At 39.4% G+C, this 26,912-nt stretch overlaps 1 protein-coding gene across 1 annotated transcript; it reads right to left on the reverse strand.

The window, feature by feature from the left end:
- Positions 1–5,911: 5,911 nt before the first annotated feature.
- LOC146379965 (uncharacterized) lies at positions 5,912–14,896 on the reverse strand. Its single transcript, XM_084938899.1, has 7 exons — positions 14,854–14,896; positions 14,675–14,710; positions 14,251–14,589; positions 13,175–13,444; positions 11,019–11,339; positions 6,573–6,698; positions 5,912–6,471 (listed from the first exon to the last, which is right to left on the reverse strand). Exons 1-7 carry the CDS (start codon positions 14,894–14,896, stop codon positions 6,413–6,415), a joined length of 1,194 nt encoding a protein of 397 aa, XP_084795025.1. The 3' UTR covers positions 5,912–6,412.
- Positions 14,897–26,912: the final 12,016 nt, after the last annotated feature.

Genomic DNA, 26,912 nt, shown 5'->3' on the forward strand with positions numbered 1-26,912 from the left:
AAACAGCTGAAGACATTTTTATTTAGAAAAGCATTTGATTAATTTCTTCTTATGCTGTTTTTATAGTTTTATTGTTTTACATTGTTTTATTTACTGTTATATTGTTTTTATATTCCCATTTCCTGTGTTGTAAAGCACTTTGTGATTTTTATCTGTGAAAAGCGCTATATAAATAAATTTTACTTACTTACTTACTAAGTACATGAACAAAACAGCTATTATAAAGTGATAAGACCATAAACACTATAGAAAAGTTTTCTTACCTGAACAGACGACGCCAGCGTCCCAACCAAGGTTACAGGAATAACTAATAGAGCTGCTGTACCTACAATTATCTAGAGAAATTTCACTTCCTGAACAGTCCACATTACTGCAGAAGAAATTTCCTGTACCTTGACTAAAGTAAGCAGACCTACCGGACTGCAGAGCTATCCCACAGCCCAGCTCTCTACAGGCCACCTCGGCATCTTTTAAGCCCCAGCCATCAGCACACACTCTTCCCCAGGAGTAACTGTAAGAGTTATAGATTTCAACTCTTCCAGAGCACTGACTGTACCAAGATCCAGCTAATCTGATCCAACCTACCAGGAAAAAGATCATGAGCTATAACAGTGTAGAGCAGGCTGGTAATGGTTTAAACTTCTCTGATTAGTTACTGGCACTAATTTTACAGACTTTAACTGCTCTTTTCATTCTCTCATCTCATATTTCCTTTTTCTCACAATATCTTGAGGGGGTTAGACAGAAACTTTTTTGACCTTGCTTCTATCTTATGAATGTTTCAGGTTATTGCTGCTAAAGGAGGTTTTTAAATTAGAGTTCATTTCAAGCAAATGTTGCAGTGCACACATTGTAATGATGCTTGTAAAAAAAAGTAAGATAAGCAAAATATTATGGAATGAGAACAAACTAGAATCTAAGTTTTAACTAATACATAAAAAACCCAGTTGTGACACCACCACAGACTTTGGGAACAGTTTTCTTACCTGAACAGACCACACCAGCGTCTTCCATATGGCTACAGTCGTGTGTCCTAAGTCCTCTGTGACGACAATCATTTAGAGAAGTTTCACTTCCTGAACAGTCCACATCATCAAGCATGATAGTCCCTGTACCTTGACCAAAGTAAGCAGACCCAAGAGCCTCCAGTGCTATCCCACAGTTCAGCTCTCTACAGACCACCTCAGCATCTTTTAAGTCCCAGCCATCATCACACACTGTTCCCCAGGAGGCGTAACGGTAAGAGTAGGAGTTATAGTAAGACTTATAGATTTCAACCCTTCCAGAGCACCGAGTGGACCCATTTCCAGCTAAGCTGAGCAGACCTATGAGGAAAAAGACAATATGAACTATATTGCAAAAATGGCTTTAAATTGAAAATGCAAGTATGACAAGTTAGAACAGACTGACCTGCAGAAGGTGAAGGTGACACCACGAGATAAGCAGCTATGGAAAAATGAAAACATGGAATGTTATCAAGACATAAAGTTATTCAGTCTAAAAATAATTTAAGAAAAGTTATTTGTAAAGTTATTCAGACTGTCCCTGTGATAGATAAATAAAAGCACTGAAAATTATGGAAAATCCGTTTTACCGAGAATCAGGAAATGAAGCGCTCTCTTCTCTCTGCCCTCCATGACTGAGAAGAAAGGCTGCTGCTTCATGTCATTTATCAGAACAGATGACAGAAACCTGAACTAAAAACTGTGGTTTACAAAAACACTTCACACTAGTTATCCTTCTGAAACACTTCTCCTTTTGATTTCTTTCTTTCTTTTTTTCTTACATGAAAGTAACAGAGCACGAATACTGAACAACAAAAGCAAACTGCAGCACTCAAATAACACATTTACCAGTTCTGGACTTGAAAATACATACAAACCTTTTCCTTTATATGCACCTGATTTATTTATGTACATCAGTGTGAATGTATGTGCATCAAAACTTCTGAGGTATCATGTGTAAGAAAATTGAATGTTGGCATTACTATCTCTGCCTGAAAAAAGAAAAAAAAATAGAAAATGAAAAAATTACAAAAAACATAAAAAATAAAAGACACAGTAACAGAGCTCTAATCTACGGTGTAATTAATCAATCATTTCTAAAAACTAATAAGAACATTTTATCCTGATGTTTTCTAGCAATTTTTGAGCATTTTACTTCATTTTATTTTTCTGTCCTCCACCAGCCTCCCTGGTCTCAGCTTTACATGTTGCAGCTGGTAAGTTGAAACCCAACTGTTCCTCTTCTTTTTAATAAACTAAATGACTGAAAACAACACGTGTTTCCACATAATAAACACTCATAACTAAAACGTGATCTTTAATTCATTAAAGGGTTAGATAACATTTTTGCTTTTGTATATTCAGGAAAATGTCAAAGAAGTAAAGACGATCAGTGTTGGTTTTTCACAGAAAGTTCACAGACAGGAGGTGGTTTAGTGCCAGGAAAGGAGAAGCTAGTGGTTAAAGTTTCACAGTGCAGCTACTTTAGTGTGCACGTGTATATGAATGTGTATATACTTTTATGTATCTGGCTAACCATGCTGCAAGATGACCAACTGAATTTCTGTTGACCATAGATGGACACATATGTATTTGTACACTCAGACACACTTATAGTAAATATGATGACACTTTACAAAAGTAAAGACACAGTTCATGAAATACAAGTCGACAACACGAGTTCCTCCATAGGGTAGCTGGGCAAAGCCAGTGATGAACTCAGTCGAGCCAGCTCAGGTTGTCATGTCATGGGTCTTAGAAACAGAGTTTTGAGTTTTGTGGAAATATGGATTATTATTATTTTTTACTGTTATTGTAGTTTTATGATTTGTGCTTCCGGTTCCTCTTTATGTTAGAGTATTTAGCCTGTATTTGTCACGATCCTGGGTTGTTTGATCCAGAGTTTTGAGTTTTCATATATTTTGATGCTTTATGATTTATGTTTAAGTTCATTTAGTTATCTTAAGCTCCTACGCTGCCCTGTTATATTTCATTGTTTATTAGATTCCCCTCGTGTCTTCACCCCCTGTGTTTAAGTCTCCTTCGCCCTTCATCTGTTTCAGTGATGTCTTTGTCTCCTGTCCCCTCCTCTTGTTTACAAGTTTCCCTGTGACCTGTTCCATCTGTCATGTGTGTTTCCCCCCTGACATTACGTTCTGTTTGTGCTTAGTTATGTCCATGTCTCATCTCCAGTCCCCTTTCCCCTCTGTGTGTAGTTACAGTGTGTGTGTTCCTCGTCGGTTCATTTCTGCTTCATTTCTGTGTTTCCTATGTTGTCAAGCTCATGTTGTCATGTCTGCTTCCCATTGTGTTTCCATGTTCAGTGTGTGTTCAATTTCACTTCCCCTGTGGCATCACTATGTTCATTCGTATCAGCTGTTTCCTCATGTGTTTCCACTCCCCCTGATCACCTCCTGTGTGTATTTATCCTCTGTGTTTTCATTCATTTCATGTCCAAGCGTCTGCTACGTCATGACATGTTTCCAGGTCTTCATGTATGCATGCCCAGTTGTCATGTTTAGGATATTTCATGTTTTCCTTCTTGTTTTCCCAATTTTAGATTATTATTTAGCTTTGAATTGATTTCACGCTTTTGTTTTGGGCTGTTAAAACCTGCCTTTAATAAACGTCTCGCTTTCTGTTAACATTAAGTTTTGTTCTCGCATGTCTGCCCTTGGGTCCTACTCCTCACTCCACACAGTCAGCTTCCATTAACTGTGACTGTATTGTCCATATTCCTCTTTGTTTGTTGTTTAATATGACTCCCCTGTGTCCTCTGTATATGTTTAGTCTGTCTTTTGGGTTTAGTATTACAGGCTCTCTCTTGGTTTGGGTTCTTTATTTTTCTTTAGTTAGCCTTACAAATAGTTTACTATTTGTAAGAGTTGTAACCTTAGTTAAGTACCTTGTGTTTTTTGAGGTTTAGATGTTTTTATTTTCTTTCTTCTTTAATTGTTTTTTTGTTTTGTTTTGTTGAGTTTGTTCTCTTTTGTATTCCTTGAAATACTGAGTCTTCATTTTTTTGTTGGTTTCAGTCACTGATGACTTGTAAAGTTGTATTAGTTAGTTCCCTCTGTGTTCAATTTCTCGCTGTCTTTCACTGTTTTCTTGTGTCTTTCTTTATGTGTGGTGTCTCTGGACACTCTACATCAGTGTCTCCTGTACTCCTCCCTTTAAGTTTCCCCAAATGGGAGGAGACTATTGAACTGACTTGAATCACTCCATTATACTCATTTCCATGTTACACAGCCCAATAACGTTTTTGTCTTACTTTACTCCAGTTCACAGGAGTTAATCTCCAAGCCTCGAGGGCCGGTGTCCTGAAACATTTCCATGTGTCCCTCTTGCAACACCCCTGAATACAATTAGTATGTCATTAGCAAGAATCTATAGAACTTGGCTGCATGCTGAGGTGGCATTTCAGCCATTTGAATAATGTCACAGCAGCTCATGAGTGAATGAACACGGTGCAATAAAAGTAGATTTAGAAGTACTTCTTTCTTTTTTTTAACTTACACTTTTATTTAAATTTAGTTGAGTAGGGTTAGGGGTTGCCGCCTCGGCATCCAGTCAAGTTTTGCTATACAAAATTTATGCAGGTGTGTTGCAGCAGGGACACATGGAAAGGTTTCAGGACAGCGACCCTTGAGGACTGGAGTTTGAGACCCATGCTCTAGTTCACAGGTGTCGAACTGCAGTCCTCGAGGGCCGGTGTCCTGCAGGTTTTAGATGTGTCCTTGATCCAACACAGCTGATTTAAATGACTAAATGACCTTCATGTCTTGAAGTTCTCCAGAGGTCTGGTAATGAACTAATTAAATGATTCAGGCGTGTTGACCCAGGGTGAGATTTAAAACCTGCAGCACACCGGCCCTCAAGTTCGACATCCCTGCTCTCATTAGACAGCTGTCATTGCACATTAACTTTCATTGTTTACGAATGCAAAATTTTAAATAGGTTTTGTTAACACTGTAAACAGAACAAACTCTTTTTTTATTAACTCACTATTACTGGGACAGTCTATCAATTTTCATCACATTTCACAAAACATTGACACTTTTTTCAAAATTAGTTTGGAAATATTAGAAATTGGTCAGGTAGGAAAATAGTTTAAAAAACAAACAAACTTATTAAATCAATCTAAGAGTAATACATATATAATATCGTTAGACATCATCTTCTCAGCCCGTGATTGGATGGATGGCTCGTCCTTTTGTTCATATTGACTTTTTGTGTTACAATTACAAACCCACTCAGTTATGTAATCTAAAAAGCGAGAATGCTTGTGACCTCTCTGGAGCGCTTGAAGACTGAACAAGTGAAACACTCCTGACATGTGACTTTGGAGTAAGATCTCTCTTAATGTATTTATCACTAGCAGGGTTCAGTTTCTTTAGCCACAGCCAGGACTGATTACTGCCACATCTGCTCTCAGTCAAGAAATCACTTAAATAGGACCTGCCTGACAAAGCGGAGCAGACATCATTCCATGATCCAAGGAAATTCAGGAACAAATGAAAAATAAAGTAATTGAGATCTCACAGTCTGGAGTCCAGCGAACCACAGTGAGCGCCACTGTGGTTTGTTTTTCTAGTTGCCAAACAGAAGTCTTTCCAACTCAGGATGACTTGGCCTGAAAAAAAGGGGTGTGCCATCACTCAGTTTGGGAGAGCAATCTTTATTAGGAGATTTGAAGAATGTTGTTGTCACTTGTTACTTGCTCAAAAGGGCTGCAAGCAGAATCATTTCCAAATCCATTTTATTGGATGTGATGTGATTCTTCTTCACCATGTGACTCTTTATGAATTTGACACACCTGGTTAAAAGTATCATACAAATTGCTAATAATCGCATTTCACTGTCATTGTACGCAAAAGTCAATCACACAACATACAATATTGGATGACTGAGGATTTTAATGCAGTATTATTATAAAACAGAAACAGAATTTATAATCTGTCTAATAGGTTAGAATATAATTGTGTTTTTTTGTTATTATAACTGGTTAAAAGTGTAACAGAAATGACAATTTATGACGATAATACGGTGTGCCAAGAAAAGTAGAAAAGCTTAAATGATCAGTTAATGGACACTGTAGCTACTAATCTTAACCTATATGAAATATTTGACCATGTGGTAGTCTCATTGTAGAAAGATAAGAGAGTTTTAGTTTCTTCTGGCTGATATTCTGTGTTAAACTGAATGGATCAATGTTAATCAATATTAACCTAAAGATTTTGATAAACATCTTCTTGTTCTCTACAAAGGTCCACAGTTTGTTCATCAAATGACCGAGTTACAAATACATGATCATTTTCATCACTACTGCTTTGATCTTCATCTGCTTTTCTTCTCTCTTTCTCTGCTCTTCCTGTTTGTTCAGTGTGATTTCTTTGGTGTTCAGTCTCTCAGAATCCATATCTTTTGTCACTGACGTCATCATCTTCATCACAGATTGTTAGAGTCACTGAAAGACAACAGAGCAGATTTCTGTCATGTGGACATCATATTCAAAACAAAGCTGTTGTTTTTTCATGTAATATATTGTTTGTTCTGGTGAGCACAGACTTCTGGTGTGGATGTAGCCCAGCTGTGTTTGCCTCCTTCTCCTGAGCACCAGGAAGACCACCAACAAGACCAGCAGGAGCAACAGGACCACAGCAACTACAGACGAGACCAGCAGCATCCAAGGAACTAAGAGAGAAAAGGTTTTTTTCAAATATGCAAGATAGAAAGTGGTTCTGCATGAGTTGTTGTTGTCCCTGCATCTTTGACTCAGGGTTTTGAGTTTTGGGGATGTTTTGGTTTTCTCTACTTTTTTATTTTTGATTATCTTTGAATCGTGCTTATTGATGTATGTATGTATGCTTTATCTACCTAAGCCTGATACAGGATTAGGGTAACAGTTTACATTCAAGCTCCATTACCTTCTATTTATTGTATTATGTTTACTTTCCTTGTGCTTATGAATTTCTTGTTATCTGTGCCTTAAGTTCCCCATTTTAGGTAATGCTTTAGTTTATTAACCCCTGTTTACGTTCCTGTTCTGGTCCTTCTATCTTGTCTTCTAATGTTATAATCTTTGTTTTATCTATTTTTCCAATTCAGTAAAAGGACTAGATGTTACAATCTCTGATAATGCATTGCTTTAAATGAAGAGAATCTTGAGGGATGGCTGTTATGAGGAAAGGCAGCCCAGGAACTGCGATGCTGCAATGACAGGACGATCTGACTTGAGCTTCAGCGTTTGTGCAATTTGCAACAAATTGTGTGATGCAGACTTTTCAATTTTCAATTCATTTAAATCTTTTGCTCCTGTAAGTGAAACTCTTACAACTACATATCCCTTTAGCTAACCCACCAAGAAAAAAAGCAATGGAAATTTTTTTTTGTTTGCATTTCTTTTTTGTTTGTTTGTTTGTTTGGTTTTTTGCCTGTCCCGTTTGGTTTTGTTTGTCTGAAGGCCAACAAAGATACCCAACAGATTTACTTTACCAAATGGATCATCGCGGCTTTGCCATATTGGTCCAATTGATCAACTTTTGTTGTTATTGTCATTTATTTTATTTTATTTTTATTTTCAGTTGTTACAGATGGGACAGACATGGCTGGGGGATAGGAAAAGGAGAAAGAAAGATGAAGGGAAAAAAAACAGAGGGGAAGAGGGACAGTGAGAACACTGAGGACACTTAAAAAGAAAAAAAAACCTCCCAGATCACCTGTTGAGAGAAAAATAAGAGAAAACAAGCAAAAAAGAAAGCAGCATAGTAAACACAACACCATCTCATTAATCCAGCTAAGTGTAAATAACAGTAAATACTAAATAATGATTGTTGTTGTGCAGCACGCAGGACCGACAGCGCACAATGTGCTTTGAGGTAGCAGCCAAGGAAGATGTGGTTTGTGTCTATGAACAGTTAACACCTGTGTGTACACCTGTGTGCACACCTGTGTGGATCAGCGCGCTTGTATTCAAAAGGTTTCTCCATGTAATGATCTGCTAGAGGGTGTGGGGAGCCATAGCCCTGTCCACCAGGGCATGAGGCAGGCATGGAGGAGATCCAGGCCCCAGACTTCCAGAGGCCCCAGAGTGCAAGAGCCAAAGGAGGACCACTGGTTTGCATTTCTTATTGACTTGGGTCAATAATAACCACAATATTTTTTTAAGACCATATAGTTTTTAAAATATTGATCTCTACCAAATAGTTGAGATGTCACTTAATGGTTTACCTATGAAATGTAATGTTAATACAAGTACAGTAGAAAATACAGTTGAAAAAAGTAAATTCTGTCCATATGCTACTTATTTGCAGGGATGAGTGATGAGCATGGAATGGTGATCTTTGCGTTGGACTCTTTGCTACATCCTATAACAGATGAAAGAGGCATGAACCCACAGGCATTGCTTAGAAGGCTGACATATTTGTTGTCAAACCTTTTTACTGGAATCAGACCTTCATCAGACCTCCATGGCCCTTCTTCATTAGGTCTTTGCCTGCCATCAGGGGAGCTCCACCCAGTGCAGTTTGGTCATAGAGTACCAGTGCACCTGACACCCAAAGAGGAGTGCAACTTCTGGACCAAGCTGAAACTTGTGAAGAGCTGCGGTTCTTTTATGGGTTTGCACAATGTTTTTTACAACTTTGGCTTCTAGAGGTAGCTTCTGTTCCTCTACACTGAGGGAAGCATTGAAGAATGTGGATCTGCCTTACAGCAGCAAGTTATCGATAATCCAGATGAACTTGGCAGAACAATTTAAAACCCCACTCAAACAGTTTGTTGGCAATATATTGGCGGAGAGTGGCCCTTGTGGCTTCATGTGAGACCATGACCTCAAACACACTGTGCTTGAAAGTGGATGGTATCAGGAGACACCACTCACGAATCCACCACAGGAGCATGTGGTTATGAGCCATTCAATTGTTCAGCGCCCATCTAGTACTTGTAAAGTATAAAATTATAATTTTGACAACTTAGTAATATTAATTTACCAGCTAGTGTAATTTAGTTAAAAGGTAATTAGTTGTGATATTTGTCATTTTCACATGTTACTCTTGCTTTTTACCGTATTATTCTTTTTAATTTTTGTAACTTTCTGAGTTTTCTATATTAACTCAGAAAGTTACAAAAATTACTTACTGTGGAAATTCTTTCAGCATATTCTTGCTATGCTAACACTTAATGTGATTTATCAACAGCAATGGATAAACAAAATGGGTCCAGATGTGTTTATTTTATGGCAAATAATATATTTAATAACATTTAGGTTAATGTTAGCATTAGCACCATAAAGTGACAAATTTTGAGCACAAAAAATGATTACACATTAAGAATTTTTTTTATGTTATCAAGTCACATAAATCTGTTCAGTAAGTTCTCTAACACTATCACATATCAAAAAAATTATACCTTCCTACCTTAGTTTAATCAAAAACACTCAAAATATGTTAGGTGGTTTTTTGGTTTCTCACTTCCTGGTTGGGAGAGGGATAAGAAGAACCAACCATTTACATTCACAGTGACATCTGGTGGATTATTTCAGCACTGCATACCTTAACTAAGTAGTAGAGATGGCTCAGTTAGTTGGAGTGAAGTTAGGCACTCTTCTTATTGAAATATAAATGTGCTCGACCATTTGCTTGAGCAGGTTGTTAAAGTGATATGCCATGAGGCCAGCTGCAAAAATACTCCTGTTCACAATTTTCAGTTACAAAACACTGAGCCTCTTTAGTAATTCCAGCAGCTCATTAGGCTTTGCGCTGCTGCAGACATTAATAAATCTGACCCCAAATGTTCCTTCTTCTTTAAATGTAATGAAGGGATATTTTTCACGGGCTGTTCTCATTTATATGACCTCGATAAAACAACAGTGATAGAACACATTGTGTAGTCATTTTGTGTAGTCATTTTGTAGTCCATCTTCTGATATTTGTAGATTCAATACAGGGACATCGTCACATTGTTAAGGACAGACTGGTGTAGAATTTTTCCAATTCTCAGCGCTCTTCTCTTTTCCCATGTTGTGCCATCTACTTAGCCAGAGATTGTCTCTCTTTACCCTCTCATTTCCCCCAAAGTTGTTATAGTTCACTTAAACTAACTAAATAATAAAACTTGATGTGAAAAATGAAAATTTCATTTCAAAAGACTACCTGACAGAAGCCTTGATAAGAGCTGTACCATCTAATTGCAATGTAATGCAGGTAAATAAAACTTTTCTTTTTTACTTATTGTTATTGTTTCTTCAAAAAGCTCTATAGTTGACAGTTATTGTGTAGATTAATAATTACTTTTTTGATTTGTCTACTACAGGTTTTTGACTGAGCTTCTTGGAAAGTAAAAGAGAGCTGCCTTGAGCTCTGAAAATGTGAACAGGCTAGTTTGTCTAAGTAACTGGCTGAAAGAGATGGACAGTAAATGAGCATGGCGGTACTGTGAGTCCAGAGGATTTGTTATTTTTGCACTAAAATGTTCGATGATCACACTATTTTAGCCTAATGTACAAAATAATTTTGGCTAAGGTTACTCAGAGTTTAAAGGTGAAGCTAGTCAAATAACCTTTTATGTCTCTGCCTTATTTTTTTTAAGAAGAAAAACTGCACCTTATATTAAAACTTTATTATTATTATTATTTAAAGACAATACCATTTTGAAAATGTACTTGAAGCACTTTATTTTTAGGTCTGCCCAATTTTGGCCAGAGATTTTTTTTCTGTGATTTGAATTGAAATGCAGTTTAAAGACTTTTTTCAGGAATTAAAAGAGCTCGAGTTTACAATGTTCATGTCCATGTCTATTATTTAATTCTGTCTCCCACTATTAGAAATAAAAAACTAAGCTCTTGAAATAAATCAAAAATAACTGAAATTAAAAGACCCGATTTTTTTTTGGTATTGTTTGTTTGGTATACTTTCAAACAGAGAAAATCCATAAGGGAAAAATAGGGAATAGAGTGGCCAGTGTGCACAGTATGTTGTTCTAATTTTTAATACATAAATTCAATGCTATACTTACATTTAATGATGACAGTAATGGGTGCTGTTGCAGTAGAACTCAATGTCCGTGTGGACACTGTGACATACACACAGCTGTAGTTGCCTTGGTGTTCATACTCAGCTACAGGGAAACTAAAGGAGGCTGAGTTGTTGACTGCTGGCTTGCTGTCTGGGATGTTGGAGTCAGAGAAGATGAGGATGAAACGTCCACTGGAAAATCTGGAGTTAGTGGAGCAGGTGAAGACAAAACTGTAACCCCTGGTGATCTCTGCACCTTCAGGACCCCAGACCAGACCTGCACCAGGAGAGGTCAGGGAGATGCTGGGTGTCTGCAGTCTCACTGGGGAATAAAAGGTACCAGGATTAAGAAGGGAGCAGAATCAAACACAACACTTAGTTTCTTGTTTACACATCCAGCAGTTATGGAGCAGCATTAACATTTTTGTTACACTTCTTGTGATTTGATGAATGAATATTCACTCTTATAGATCTTTGCAAACTCTAAATTTGATTATTTTGTTGCTAAACACTCCACAGTTTCCAATAACTAACCTCTAATACTGTCTGATTGCTCCTTGCTACAGTGGGATTTGAGAGCATTTTTGATAATGGCCAAAAATAAAGAAAGCAGTAAAAATATCAGATAAATAAAGTGACTAAAAACTATAAACAAAGGATTGATTGGAATAGTGATGATGATGTCCGCTATCACTGTCAATTGTCAGTAAACACTTCATCTGGCTGATGAATCTTCACGTGACATATTACAAAGTCTGTATTATTAACTCTGTAATTAGGCGCCATTCTTCTTATTTTACAGCGCTGTTGTTCAATCGGGGAACACTCTCTGTTGAGGAGAAAAACATGAATTTGTTTGTATACGGATTATCCATTGTTCAAAGGTCCCGGTAGTCGAAAAGGAGACAGAGCTGTTGAGAAATGCTAGGAACTAACTGGAAGCTAACCGTATCATTCAAACATATTGAATGTCGCAATGTTGGCAAAGAGAGGAAGTGATGTAAGATTTGCGCATGCGGGGTACCGATCGGAGCGACAACGACACGTGATTGTTTTGCAAGAATGTCTCATGACAGTAACGTAAGCGAGTGCGACGTTCGTGGCAACAGCTTTGTGCAGGTCAACAATGGATAATATATCGAGTGCGGGAGAGAGTGTGAACGTGCAGCGTTTAAAGCGTGGAAGTCTTGACCATACTTTGAGTTTGATTCCATAAAAAGTGACAAAAACATTTGCGTCCGTTGTGCGTGGGAAGAAAACTTCCTTTTACATCGAAAAAACCCTAAACTTCCACGCAAGCACAGAGTGCACTACGACGTAATGGGAAACTCACAGAGAAACCTGCGGATTCTTCAACTGACCGCTGCAGCACACCTGCACCAGGGCAAACCTCCGCCTACGCCACTCTTGCTTTACAGGTGAAAATAGAGCAACAGGGCCGCTAGTCTTTGATGTTATTTATTTTCTGCTGTGTTTTACTTGCATCTATTTGAAAGACTGAGTGTAAACACAGAAAAAATATTTTATGTGCTGGAATGTGCAGAAAATAGGTTTAAATGTTAAACAAATTTCTTCCAGTCAGAGAATGGTGCATATAATTAAATTTTTGCTTGATGCATAAAGTTAAAAGATTAAAACTAATAAAACAAGTTTTAAAAAGAGACTTTTCCATTTGATTACATTTTGTATGATGGATTATGCAGAAAAAGTAGAATTGGGCTGAAAGATCTATCGCTTTATCACCTATTCAGGTTGGAAATCGTGTTTTTAAAAAGTAACTAAGTAACTAAGTAATTAATTACTTTTGAAAATAAGCAGTCAGTAAAGTAACGGGATTACTTTTTTTGGGAAGTAATCAGTAATTAGTTACTGATTACTTTTTTCAAGTAACTTGACCAACACTGCTCGTGAATGAACCCCGAATTTGACTGTGAACGAGTGAACGATCCACCTAAAACCTGAGTTGAGACTGAACATGTGATTTCAACAGTCTGACCCCAGGTCACCTCACCAACAGGGTAAGTGGAGATACTGGGTTTTGGAAAACTCACTGAAAAAATATCAACATATCAAAGCATTATCTCACCAGGTTACTGATTCTATTATTGAAAGAAGAGAATGAAACAAAGAACTTGGCAAAGTGGATTTTTTTCTTACCAGTGAGTCTGACAGGAGAAGAGCTGAACCTTCGACTTATTTTCATGTACTGACACTGGTACAGTCCATCATGATCAAAGTTCACATTGTGAAGATTGAATGTAACAGAGCTCATAGAGGATGGTTGAGTCTGACTGAATGAGCCTGAAGTCTTCTGGAGGATAAAAGTTCCACCTGAGAACTTATCTGAGACTGAGCAAGTGATTCTGACGTCCTGACCCCAGGTGACCTCATTACTGTACAAGGAGAGGGTGGGCTCTGGGAGGGTTTCTTAAAAAAAAAAAAGCTGTAGTATTAGATAAAACATGACACAGTCAAGTTCAGATCAGATAATCTTATTGGCTACCATATTAGCTGATAGGGTTTTGTGTCTGCAAATGACAAATCTCTACAGCTGACTACCAGCCCACTTTTTTTTTCTTGCTGTATCTGATTTAGTGTCTGCTGGCAGTTATGTGCAGTACTGTTACTGCTGGTTACACTATCTCCAGCCTCTCGTATACACACAGAAAAATGAGGCAGGTGTGCTCTCTCCTCAATACCACAATAATTTGTACTGCCTCCTTCTCTTCTCCAATACACTGCTACTTCTTGGTTTCTCTCCCTGGACATCTTCGACATATGATCAATGACCATTAAGTCAAATTATAAAGAAAAAACATCAGATAAACACTCACTGAAACTGATCATGAGCTATAACAGTGTAGAGCAGGCTGGTAATGGTTTAAACTTCTCTGATTAGTTACTGGCACTAATTTTACAGACTTTAACTGCTCTTTTCATTCTCTCATCTCATATTTCCTTTTTCTCACAATATCTTGAGGGGGTTAGACAGAAACTTTTTTGACCTTGCTTCTATCTTATGAATGTTTCAGGTTATTGCTGCTAAAGGAGGTTTTTAAATTAGAGTTCATTTCAAGCAAATGTTGCAGTGCACACATTGTAATGATGCTTGTAAAAAAAAGTAAGATAAGCAAAATATTATGGAATGAGAACAAACTAGAATCTAAGTTTTAACTAATACATAAAAAACCCAGTTGTGACACCACCACAGACTTTGGGAACAGTTTTCTTACCTGAACAGACCACACCAGCGTCTTCCATATGGCTACAGTCGTGTGTCCTAAGTCCTCTGTGACGACAATCATTTAGAGAAGTTTCACTTCCTGAACAGTCCACATCATCAAGCATGATAGTCCCTGTACCTTGACCAAAGTAAGCAGACCCAAGAGCCTCCAGTGCTATCCCACAGTTCAGCTCTCTACAGACCACCTCAGCATCTTTTAAGTCCCAGCCATCATCACACACTGTTCCCCAGGAGGCGTAACGGTAAGAGTAGGAGTTATAGTAAGACTTATAGATTTCAACCCTTCCAGAGCACCGAGTGGACCCATTTCCAGCTAAGCTGAGCAGACCTATGAGGAAAAAGACAATATGAACTATATTGCAAAAATGGCTTTAAATTGAAAATGCAAGTATGACAAGTTAGAACAGACTGACCTGCAGAAGGTGAAGGTGACACCACGAGATAAGCAGCTATGGAAAAATTAAACCATGGAATGTTATCAAGACATAAAGTTATTCAGTCTAAAAATAATTTAAGAAAAGTTGTTGTAAAGTTATCCAGACTGTCTCTGTGATAAAGAAAAGTATTAAACATTATGGAAAATCTGTTTTACCGAAGATCAAGAAGTGCAGCGCTCTCTTCTCTCTGCCCTCCATGACTGAGAAGAAAGGCTGCTGCTTCATGTCATTTATGAGAACAGATGACAGAAAACTGAACTAAAACCTGTGGTTTACAAAAGCACTTTGCACTGGTTATCCTTCTGAAACACTTCTCCTTTTGATTTCTTTTTTTTTCTTACATAAAGTAACAGAGCACTAATACTGAACAACTCTGAAATTTAGAGCACCAAAAACAAACTGCAGCACTCAAACAACACATTTAATAATAATAATGGATTGCATTTATATAGCGCTTTTCGGGGCCCTCAAAGCGCTGTACAATTCCACTACATTTACCAGGTCTGGGCTTAAAAATAAATATAAAAATGTCCTTTTATATGGATCTGAGTACTTAATTGTAAGTAACGGTCTAACATCCAAGAAAGGAGGCAGATAATGGATTACAGATCTTCCTTATAAAACCAACGCATAAGCTTATTTTGACGAGTCTCTTTTTCAGGCACTGTACAAAAAGCAAAATGAACAAAACAAAACAAGAAGGAAACAGGAATAGATTAAAAAAAAAAACAAGTAAAATACATAGTAGGTGCTAAACATACACATGACACAAACACATGAACAAATCAGACAGACTCAAATGCCAGCAGGAAATAAGTTTTGAGTCTAGTTTTAAATGACTCAGTGGAGGGAGCACATTTGACTATGAGGGCAATGCTCTTCCACAGGTCAGGGACAACCACAAGAATGCAGGTCTCTTTGACTTTAAATACAGAGCAGAGAACAGTCAGAAGCATCTGCTCAGCTGACCAGAGGGACCTGGAAGCTGAACAGGGCTGTAAGTGGCCAAAGATGTAGAAAGCAGCCAAACCATGAAGGGTTTTGTAGACAAACAGGAGAAACTTGAAAGTGATTGTAAAACTAACTGGCAACCACTGGAGAGAAGTTAAAACAGCTGTAATATGATCTCTTTTTGGGGTGTCTGTGAGGAGCCTAGCAGCAACATTTTGAACAAACTGGAGACGGGACAGGAAGGTCAAGTGAGAGGAAATGAGAAATGTAAAAATCACAGTTTTAATGTTGGAAAAAAAGAAAAAGGAAAATACAAAAACTAAGCAGGGCAGAAACAGACAAACAGACAGACACTACTTCCACAAAGGGGGAGAAAAGAACAGAGGGAGACGCAGACAATATATATGCAATAGGGAATTGGCACAGAGCGGATACACCTGGGAAACACAGTTAGGGAACATAACTTGGCTGACCAGACAAAGGAAGCAAAACTGAACATCTCACACACGACTATAAAGCTTTAATCATCTGCAGCAGTAACACTGATCCATAGAACACTGATGGGGAACATTTCTTTTTACACTTTTAAGTGTAGTGAAGTGTTTTCAAAATATTTTACTACTATTTCAGCTTGTCTTGTCAAAAACTAAAAGTCATAATCACTGCTTGCCTTGTCTAGCAATTATTCTGCATCAATAAATTGACACTAGTGAAAAAAAAGCATTTTGAGATTTGGACCCTTTTTTTTTTATCATTAGGTAGGTAAAAACCCAAAATTTTATATGCAAATGTCATCCTACCCACTTATAAGTAAAGCAAACAACATTTTCTAATTCGTAAAGAAATCAAAGATAGTTTTGATTTTCCACAGACATTTGACAGACAGGAGGTGGTTTGGTGGCAGGAAAGGAGAAGCTAGTGTGTTGCAAGTTTCACAGTGCAATTATGTGATTTTGCATGCGTGGATATGGGAACTGCAAGTAAGTAAATTAGGTGGAAATGAACATTTTTTTTCTTGATATGACCTATGTGAACTATTACAAAAAGATAGCTGATAGCTATCTTTAAATGTATTCCAGTCAGAAAATCCCATAAATCCTCATCATAAAATTCTGCTTAAGTGCTGCACCTGGTCAACCAGCCTGTTTTATGAGCACAGTCGGAGCTGCTGTCCTCTCCTGCTAAACAGGTTAAAATAGATGTAAGAGCGACAGGACTTAGTGTCGTGGAACTGAAGAAGCTCGTCGCAGGCTATATCGTCGAGGACATGTTGCCGATTTCCACTGTAGACTCTGAGTCATTCTGACGCATTGTAACTAAAAGTGGTGTCAAGCTGCCCCAGAGAAAGTCATTTGTAGGATACCTTGAGAGAGAATATAACAAAATGAACTCTATCTTGAAGACTACACTCAAAGAGGTAGAGTTTGTTTCCACCACCGCTGACATCTGGACGGTAAATAATAAATGTTTTATGGGGGTAACAGTGCAGCCCTGTCATTTGGAGTCTGAATCTGAAAATGAAGAAGGTGATGACGAGGAACTGACCTTTACTGATGTCATAGAAGCTCTTTCAACCGCATCTGGTGATGCACAGTTTAGCCTCCCTCCACACTGCAGATGTGCATCACACACAATTAACTTGATTTCAGATTTCGATGTTGATAAACGTCTAAATTCCTGTGCAGACACCAAGGCTGTATATAGGAGTAGCATTGCAAAATGTTCTGCTCTTTGGACTAGAACAAGTCGATCAACATTAGCCTCTGAACAGGTGGAGGAAGTCAGCCGCAGGAAACCAATGGTACCAACATCCACAAGTTGGAATTCCCTGTATGAGGCCATTTCCAGAATCATCACAATTTCCTTGAATGAACTTAATGCCCTGTGTGTAAAACTGTTTTTCTGCCTTGTTTTTCTGTTGTGGTATTTAGCCTAATAAACGGCTCGCACTTTGTTAACCTTCAGTTTTTTCCTCCTGTGTCTGCATCTGGGTCCACTCCACAAACATACTGGCCGATCAGTCGTGACAAAATATAGATGTACTGACTAAACTAAAACAGTACATAAATATAGCAAACGGTAAATAAATGGGCCATTATTATTGCTACTCCCCCTGGTGAAAACATATGTACAGTTTGACTTTTTGTTCGCTTAAAAAATGAAAAGTGTCACGGACCCGGTTCCGGGGACTCGGGGTCCGTGAGCAGTGTGGACTATAACCTTTACTTTACTATAGTTAAGGTGTGTTACCTTAGTTTAGTTCCTTGAGTGTTTTAAAGTTTAGATGTCTTATTTTTCTTATATTCAGTTTGGCTGTGAATTTTTTCCTCGATTTTATTCTTTAAAATGCTGAGTCTACATTTTTTGCTAGTTTCCCTTACTGATGATTTGTGGAGTGCTTAGTTCCCTCTGCGTTCCCTCTCATTTCCTCCATCTGTCTCATCTTGCTGTTTGTCTTTGTCTTCCACTGTTTCCTTGTATCTGTGTGCACACTCTACATTATGAATCAGGCAGCTAATCAGTGGCTCCTGTGCGCTTGTCTTTGGAGGTTTTCTGGTTTTGATTACAGCCACTGCTCACTGGAGAAACTATAGTAATGCAACTCATGCATTTCAAAAACTATAGTATTGGAATGACTAGATTCACGGCATTATGCTTATTTCAATTTTACACAGCCTCCTAAATTGGAAATAAGGTTGCCTTACTTTCCTCTGATTAAAAAGATCACTTGTTTTATTTTAATTTTGATAAATTTCAGTGTTTTAAAAATTTAAATGGATTTAGTCATGCACAGAAATACAACAAACTCTTTGTCACTAAATCATAATTAGTAAGCCTGACTATGACTCTTTTTATCTGACAGTTTGCTGCCTATTACAGCCTGGCTTTAACAGATAGCAATCTTGTATTTAGCTCGCCCAGTTACAGTCAAAGCACCACAAACATGTTCAGCAGTTATATTACATAAAAAAAACCTGTGAATACTGTGTGTTTGAGATAATTTTAGAGGTTTGTTCTCCTTCCAGGCTTCTTGAGACTTGGAGCCATGTTTTATTCATTTGATGGGTAAAAACTCTCAAAGCTCTAATATTTTATTTGTAAATGTAAATGTCATCTTACACACTCATGACTTAAACAACACCATGTTTAATTCTTAAAGGGTTAGATAACGTGTTGTCTCTGTCTCTGGGCAAAGAAGTTAAGACAAACAGTTTTGATTTCCCAGAGAAAGTTAATAAAGAGAAGATGGTTTGGTTCCAGGAAAGTGGAAGCTAGTGATTAAAAGTTACACAGTGAAACTACTTGGCTGTGTATTTGTAAATATGAGTGTGTGTATATACTGACGTTTGTGGCTAGCGATGTTGAGCAACATAACTATCTTAATTTCTGTTCTTTCTGTGTCCATCCTTTACATTACTGCAATCTTGTGACTGCAGAGGCTAGCAGCTTTTCCTGGTGGTTTGGGCATTCACATGATGGATAAACTGCTGGTCTTTCACAGTAAAGTCATGCTGCCCTTGCTCTGCTTTCACAGATCTGAGATCTGCGATTTGTGTGGAACTACAGCTAGCATTAGCAAATAAACAAACTTCAGTGATTTATCATTATAACACAGTAGTTTTCTCTGGCTAACTAGCTTGGCCAACATGTGTGATGTACAGAAGAAACAAAGTTGTTAGCAAGTCCACCCCAAAGGGCAAGGGCTATACTAAAACTTATGTAAAAGATGTTTTATGGTGTTTTTATTACAACATGCTAACGTCAGCATGCTTTTATTACTTTATGCTGACATTAGCCTGCTTTATAAAGCCAACATCTGACATTTGATCTATGACTGAAGCGTTATATATTAAAATGGTGTCTTTTATCATCTCTACCCACAGGATTGGAGCAGGATTGGCTGAAATCTGTGACTTCTATAAGCTGTAGAAACTTGAGATTTTAAGATCATGAGGTGTGTTTTTGCAAAACCCATTGGCATCATTGTGATGTTGAACGGCATCATATTGAAAAAATAAAAACTGTGTTGCACAGCTCTCTCAGTGCCCCTTATATATTACTTGACATGGTTTCTTGAAATTTTTTTTCATTGTCAGCTTTAACCTTTGGCACTAACAATAAAGGTCACCTTGAACCTGACCTGAACCTGACACATAAATTAAATCATCTCAAGCTGTTATTAGTATTTACAATAACATAAAATTGGAACATGATATCTTTAAATCTGTGGAAGCTCAGGAATGATTGAAAAATTCCTCCACAAGGGGAAAGTGCCAATGGGTAAGTTGTGCCACCCCTTGTTTCTAGGGAACCATAGAAGAAATTGGTCTGGCACCCCACATTCTTGAAGAGTCAACGATTTTCAGTCTTTCTTGGCTCTTGATGGAGGCGGTCGCATTTTCTCCTTCTCCCTCTCCCTTATCTTTCCTGCTTGGCTTCTCATGTCTTTTGTATAGTCTTGCCTATCTCTAACCCTCAGAGAGTCTCCCCAGACTTGTTCTCTAAAAATTTAAAGAAGAATTATGGATTTGACCAACTGGTCCCTTAACGAAATTGACAACTTCTTCACGATGAGAAGCCGATGATAGACCCATCGTCTATCATGTCGGCCAGCCTTATGGGATTTTGAACAGCTTTCGCTGCTTCTTGTTCTTCGATAAGCCAGGTCTGAGCCAGCTCCAGTCAGCCAGAACTCTGTTATCGTGGTTCCGAATTGGTAGATGTCGTTCAATGTCCTCCATCGAGAGTGTCGCCAGACACACGACGCAACCCACCATCGAGTATCCGGCAGCAAACGTCTCAGCAGGACAATCGGGCTCTTCCAAGCCCAGGTTTCTCATCAAGAAGAAGTTGTAAATTCCGTACTCAGACTGTGTTTATTTAACGCAATATGGATAAGATCTTGGAGAAGCTCATAGCTCTGAAATGGAAATTGAGAGTCCTGGTGACCAGTGACGGACATTAGACCAACTGTAAAATTGGATGCAGTTTGTTCGCACTAACCAAAACAACCATCATCTTCCATCCCCCCGTATTGAGTATTATTCTGGGGGGAGCTCTTTTTTCTCCTCGTCTTTCCTCATGTTGTGCATTTTCCATTGTTATACCTCTCTGACCTGTCTTCCCCATGTGATGTTTGCGTAATGTATGCATGGTCGGAAGGGTAAGATGGCGCGGGCATAAGGCAGGCAGCTTTAACCCAATTTCCTTCGGGGCCAACCTTCGGGATCAATGAAGTTTATAGAATTAAATTTTATTTTATTCATCCTGCAAAGAAGAGAGCCTCATTGCATGAGAATTAAGCATATTTACGTTCAAAAACATTTCACAAATGTTTGCTTTGGTGTCTAAACTATGAGTCTATACACCTAGCATGATGTTAGCTCAAAACTGCTGGATGATGCCTTTTTTGGTGGGGTTGGGGTAAATTGTGCCAAGGGACCTGGGTTGTTGTGCCACTGGCCTATAAATGAAACATATTATTTTATTGTAATTTTCCATTGTACTTTTCTGTCATGGTTCTGGGTCATTTGACCCAGGGTTTTGTGTTTATTATTATTGTGATCTTGTGTTCCAGTTTATTTTGATTAAATGTTTGGGTTTAGACTTTTTAGTTCTTAGGGTTTTGGTTCTGTGCTCCCTCTGCTTAGTGTCTGCCCATGAGTTCTCTCTTTTCTCTGTCTGTACCGTGTCTCTGAGTCAAGTCTGTGGATTTCCTGTTTTACTTTGAAGGTCTGTGTCTTATGTCAGTGTTTTCAGTTTGGTGCTCTCCCTGTCTCGTCTGTGTAATCAGTGTCAGCTGTGTCTCCCAGCTGTTTCCCCTTAGTCCTGTTCCCCTCATGTCTGCGTCATCCCCTGCTCATTGTTGCGTCGCCCCTCATTCTACTCTGTGTGTTCTGTTTTCCTGTTTGCCTGCCTGTTAGTTTATTTGCTTTCCCAGTTTTGGTAGTTTTCTGTTCAGTCTGCAATCTCCCAATAAAGCCGGGTGTTTTGAGTTCAAATTTGCCTCTGTGAGTCCTGCTCTTGGGTCCACCACTCCTGCCTGCCTTCACTATGACATTTTTAATTTCAGACCAAAAATATAGATAGACTGGAGGTATAATAGAGAGGACAGGCAGGGTTTTCACTCCTTTAGAGGACATGGACAGAGTGAACGAGGTGGAGAAGGGGAAGTCCATTCGACAGGTTGCAAGAAAGATGAACATATTCAGAATGACATTAAAGTGATACATAAAGAAGAAATAGATAGATGGAAAAGAAATAAGCCTATAAACGGATATAAAAGAACTGGACTTGCTAATCAAGTCTTTGATAAACAAACGGAGAAAGAGCTGGCAGATCATTTAGAGGCATTAGCAGCCTTTATATGTTAATTTCTTTGTGCATACTCAAAAGCTAGTTCATGGTATTTGAGTATGCACAAAGAAATGACATTTTGATCCAGCTGGCAGGGATATCCGAGGTGAAAGCAGGTTGGGCTAAGTGTTCATTTTTTAAGAAAAAGTAATAGGGAACATTAATAATTTTTTGCTCAGAAAATGCTCATTATAAGTTATCAAAATGCATATACTTCACAGAGAAGCAAAATCCTACACCTACATTGGATTGGTTGAGAAGGTGGATGGTGCCGACACTGATGCAAATGTTACACTGCACAAAATGATGGGCCAACTCCGGTGCAACATATTTATTTTTACAGAAACTGTAAAAAAAAAACCATCAGAAAAAACTTTTTGGAGTGTGGGCTGTACACTATATATATCTATGCAACCTGGGAAATGGAAAGATGTGTTATGCTCCTTTTTTCTATTATATACTGTGCACAGTATTTAATTAAGCTAATGTGTTAAAACTGTCCCAAGGCAAATGTAGCCTTCTGTTAAATGCATGTTTCTGAAAATACAATTAGGGATTGGAAATTAAAAAGAAGAAGGAAAAGTAGCATTGAAATTTTGAGCTTTTATTATTGGTCTAAAACAAGCAACACCATGGTATCTTTCATGGATCTCACCTCTGTCCCTGATCCAGCAGCAACAGCGTTGCTGATGGCTTCCTTGCCTCCTTCTGCCAAGACACCCAGATTTCCAAGGTTTCCAAGATATTCTCTTTGGCTCCTCCTGGGCCACAGCTGCTGCAGACATTCCTGAAGAACTCCTGGACCATGCCACTGTACCGCTGAGAGCTGGGGTCAGATCCACACACCACCAGGGTTTTCCTGCAGCAGGAAGGTGCCAAGCTGGGCTGGCAGTCTGGCTTGGTCCTGATGCAAAGTGAGACCAACAATGGGTATGGCACTTTTTTTTCTGTTTAATATTATTACAGGTGACTATTGTCTGTCTTGTCTCTTTTCTCCTGTGGATGTTTGCTCAGTTACTTTTCAACAAGCTACATTGTGCTCATATGCTCACTTTAGATAAGAAAGAGACCTGTTAATGAAGAAGCTCGGTTTGGGACTTTCCATGCAGTGGAAATGTACTTTTATTCAGGCTGATAGTCTTTCCCAATGTAAGGCTTTGTTTTCAAGGATTTTAAATCATAAGATTAAATCTTAATCTTATACATTAACACGTTTAGTTTTTTATTTATTGGATAACCTTATAATTATGGCTTCTGAGGTTTGTGGCACACAGTGCTATGGTAGAAAAAGCCTATAAACAACAGTTCTCAAGCAAGATCCATAAAGTACATCCATTTCATCTGGATCAGGGGTGTCAGGTTTTGTATTGTTGATTATCATTTATGCTTAGAAATATCTACTTGTATATGCTTAGAGTTTTATAATTAGTTTTAGATTGGTAGAGGTTTGATCCTTAATAGTCTGCAAACTTTGTGTGCATTCCAGAGCACTCTGGGAGCATGGGAGAGGTCGTACCTTGTCTTATTGTTTTATGGTAGGATAAACGTATCTATATCTGTTTTAGTCTAAGTGCCTTTTGTTTAGATGAACTGCTGGACTTCCAGACCAGCAGGTTTAGGGAAGTCATTTATGGGGTCACACTCTGACCACACACACACACACACACACACAGGCAAGGTACTCTTTGTTTGTATGTAGACGTCATATGTTAATGAACCTATGTATATTCATATAACCTCAATAAAAGAGCAGTGTTACGGGGGAGCGGACGAGAGCAACTGGGGTCAAGCGAAGGAACGGCGTTTGTCCAGTTCTCTTCCGTGCACAAGAAACATGAAGAACTTTGCCTACTCGTGTCTTGCTTTGCTGTGTAATTACATTGTCTTCAACGTTCCAGCGAATAGGTTTAAGCTACAAACCTATCAAGGGGTCTGCAACCTTTATCATCAAAAGAGCCATTTTGCCCCTCTTCTGCCAAAAAAAATCGTAGGGAGCCGCAAAAAATAACGTAATAATTTAACTTTTCATCTTTTTTTTAATTTTACCTGTTACAACCACTGAATAAAACAAACAGAAGTGCAATGTGCATTTGTAGGCCTGCTTTGAAATAAATTAAACAACTAACTGTAGGCCTATTTAAGTCCGCCGTATATTTTTGTAAAAGTAAAATACAAAACTAGCCCACTTTAATATAAATAAAACATTTAGCTGCAACTTAGCAGCTTTTAAAAGAAAAAGAAAATTAGGAGAGTCTTTGACAAGTCCATGTCAGTGTTCTCTCGTCCTCTTCGGGTTTTTTGCTCAGCCAGCAATCAACTGAAGCACCTGAACATACAAAAAATCTACATCAGCTCGGAGTCTAAAATATTTTTTTTTTCTGAAAAATAATAGCTTGTAAAATACTATTGTCCTTACCATTTTAACGTGACTTCTGTGTCTGAAGTTTGCTGCAGATCTTCATACAGGACTGTAGGCTCTCATCTTTGAGGCGGGAGCGGTGTTTGGACTTTATAAAATTCATGCTTGAGAAAACTTTATAAAATTCATGCTTGAGAAAACTTGCCAAAGATGGTCAAGACTCCTGTAACGTTGGACCCGATAAACATACGCTGGAGCGAATATGATGACAGCAGAACTTTTTATTTGACACTGTGGTTTTTGTATTGTTCACTGGGACACAGACACTCCCGCTCTCTCTGCTGTCACGTCCGCTCCCCCTCCGACTGTCACTGCCAACATATAAAGAGACACAATCACTGTCAGATCCCAGCACACCTGTTCACCCCGCCCCTGCGCTGCCCCGGGGAGCTCACTGCGTCACCCCTCCTCTGCAGCTGGCCACAGACCACACCCACGCCACACATCCCCACCGCCTGACTGAGGCCGGGGCCCATCAAATCGGCCACGACCATCTGCGCGCCCGGCCTATGGATCACCTTGAATTTAAAGGGCTGCAGAGCCAGATACCACCGAGTGATCCGGGCGTTGGCATCCTTCATGCGGTGGAGCCACTGCAGCGGGGCGTGGTCTGAGCAGAGGGTGAATGGGCGGCCCAGGAGGTAGTAGCGAAGGGAGTCGACCGCCCACCGGATTGCCAGGCACTCCTTCTCCACGGTGCTGTACCGTGACTCGCGGTCCGTCAGTTTCCGGCTGATGTAGACGACTGGCCGGTCAACTCCCCCTACCTGCTGGGACAAAATGGCCCTCTGCTCGAGGCGTCAGTCTGCAGACAAAAAGGGAGGGAGAAGTTAGGTGTGAACAGCAGCGGCTCTCCACAGAGAGCCCGTTTCACCTGCACAAACGCCGCCTGGCACCACTCCGTCCACTGGACCAGATCCGGGGCACCCTTACGGGTGAGATCAGTTAGGGGGCTGGTCAAGTCCGCGAACCCTGGTACGAACCGCCGGTAATAGCCGGCCAGCCCCAGAAACTGTCTCACCTCTTTTTTCATCTTGGGACGCGGGCAGGATGCAATTGCCGCCGTCTTATCCACTTGAGGTCGCACCTGCCCGCCCCCCAAGTGGTACCCCAAATACTGTACCTCCCTCCGTCCAACCGCACACTTCTTCGGGTTGGCAGTGAGCCCCGCCTGCCTCAGGGACTCCAGCACCTTGGCCACACACCGCACATGCTCCGCCCATGTGTCACTGTAAATGATGACGTCGTCTAGATAGGCGGCAGCATAGGCAGTGTGGGGCCGCAGCACCCGGTCCATGAGGCGCTGAAAAGTGGCAGGGGCTCCGAACAAGTCGAACGGAAGCGTAACGAATTGGTACAACCCGTACGGAGTGGAGAAGGCCGTCTTTTCCTTGGACTCTGCAGACAAGGGAATCTGCCAGTAGCCCTTGGTTAAATCCAGTGTCGTGAAAAAGCGAGCGGTGCCCAACCGGTCCAGGAGCTCGTCGACCCGGGGCATGGGATAAGCATCAAAACGTGACACCTCATTCACTCTGCGATAATCGACACAGAACCATATAGACCCATCCTTCTTCACCACAAGAACGATGGGGCTACACCAAGCACTGTGTGATTCTTCTATTACTCCCAACCTCAGCATTTCCTTCAATTCCCGGAAAACAATTTGCCTCTTATGTTCCGGCAGCCTGTAGGGCCGTGAACGCACCGTCACGCCAGGCTGCGTCTCAAAATGGTGCTCTATGAGAGAAGTACGGCCGGGCAAGGGGGAGAACACGTCGGCAAAGCGCTGTTGCAATGCAGCAACATCCGCCCTCTGGGCTTGTGTGAGATGATCACTACAATGGAGGGAGGCGGGGATGTTAGATTTTGGCGCCTCCGGCCCCAACTCATCTCTCTCTCTTACCAGGCTCACCAGAGAAGCCTCCCTCCAGGCTTTGAGGAGGTTGAGGTGGTAAATCTGCGTGATGAAGATGAACGCAGATTCATCTAAGATGAATCCTCTTAGATGAACCTTGGCTAGATGTAGAACAAGCACTTTGCAATAATCTAGAGATTTCAGATCTACCATTTACCAGCTTAAACATCCAACGACATGAATGCTTCAAAAGCATCAACATCAGCTCTTCTCTGACAGCATGGTGAGAGTTTCTAAAATTGACGGAGTCTTCATTAATCCCATGCAAACGTACACCTATCTGGAACAACCCTGACATATTACAAAACAATAATATGATAAACTTTTCAGATTGGAGTGGTAAAGGAATCAAATATTTAGATAGATATACTAGAAGGAACAGAATTTATTTCATTTGACAGACTAGTTACACAATATGGGATCAACAAGAAAAGATTTTTAGAATATCAACAAATTAAATCCATAGTAAAAAAGAAATTTAAACCGGGTCAAGTTGAACTACAAATATCACCAAGTGTGGTTCAATTTCTTACTCTTAAAACCCCCAAATTACTATCCAAAATATACAGAAT

This window comes from Perissodus microlepis, chromosome 9 (genome assembly GCF_051167445.1).
Source record: "Perissodus microlepis isolate ML-2025 ecotype Zambia chromosome 9, ASM5116744v1, whole genome shotgun sequence".
Classification (NCBI taxonomy): domain Eukaryota; kingdom Metazoa; phylum Chordata; class Actinopteri; order Cichliformes; family Cichlidae; genus Perissodus; species Perissodus microlepis.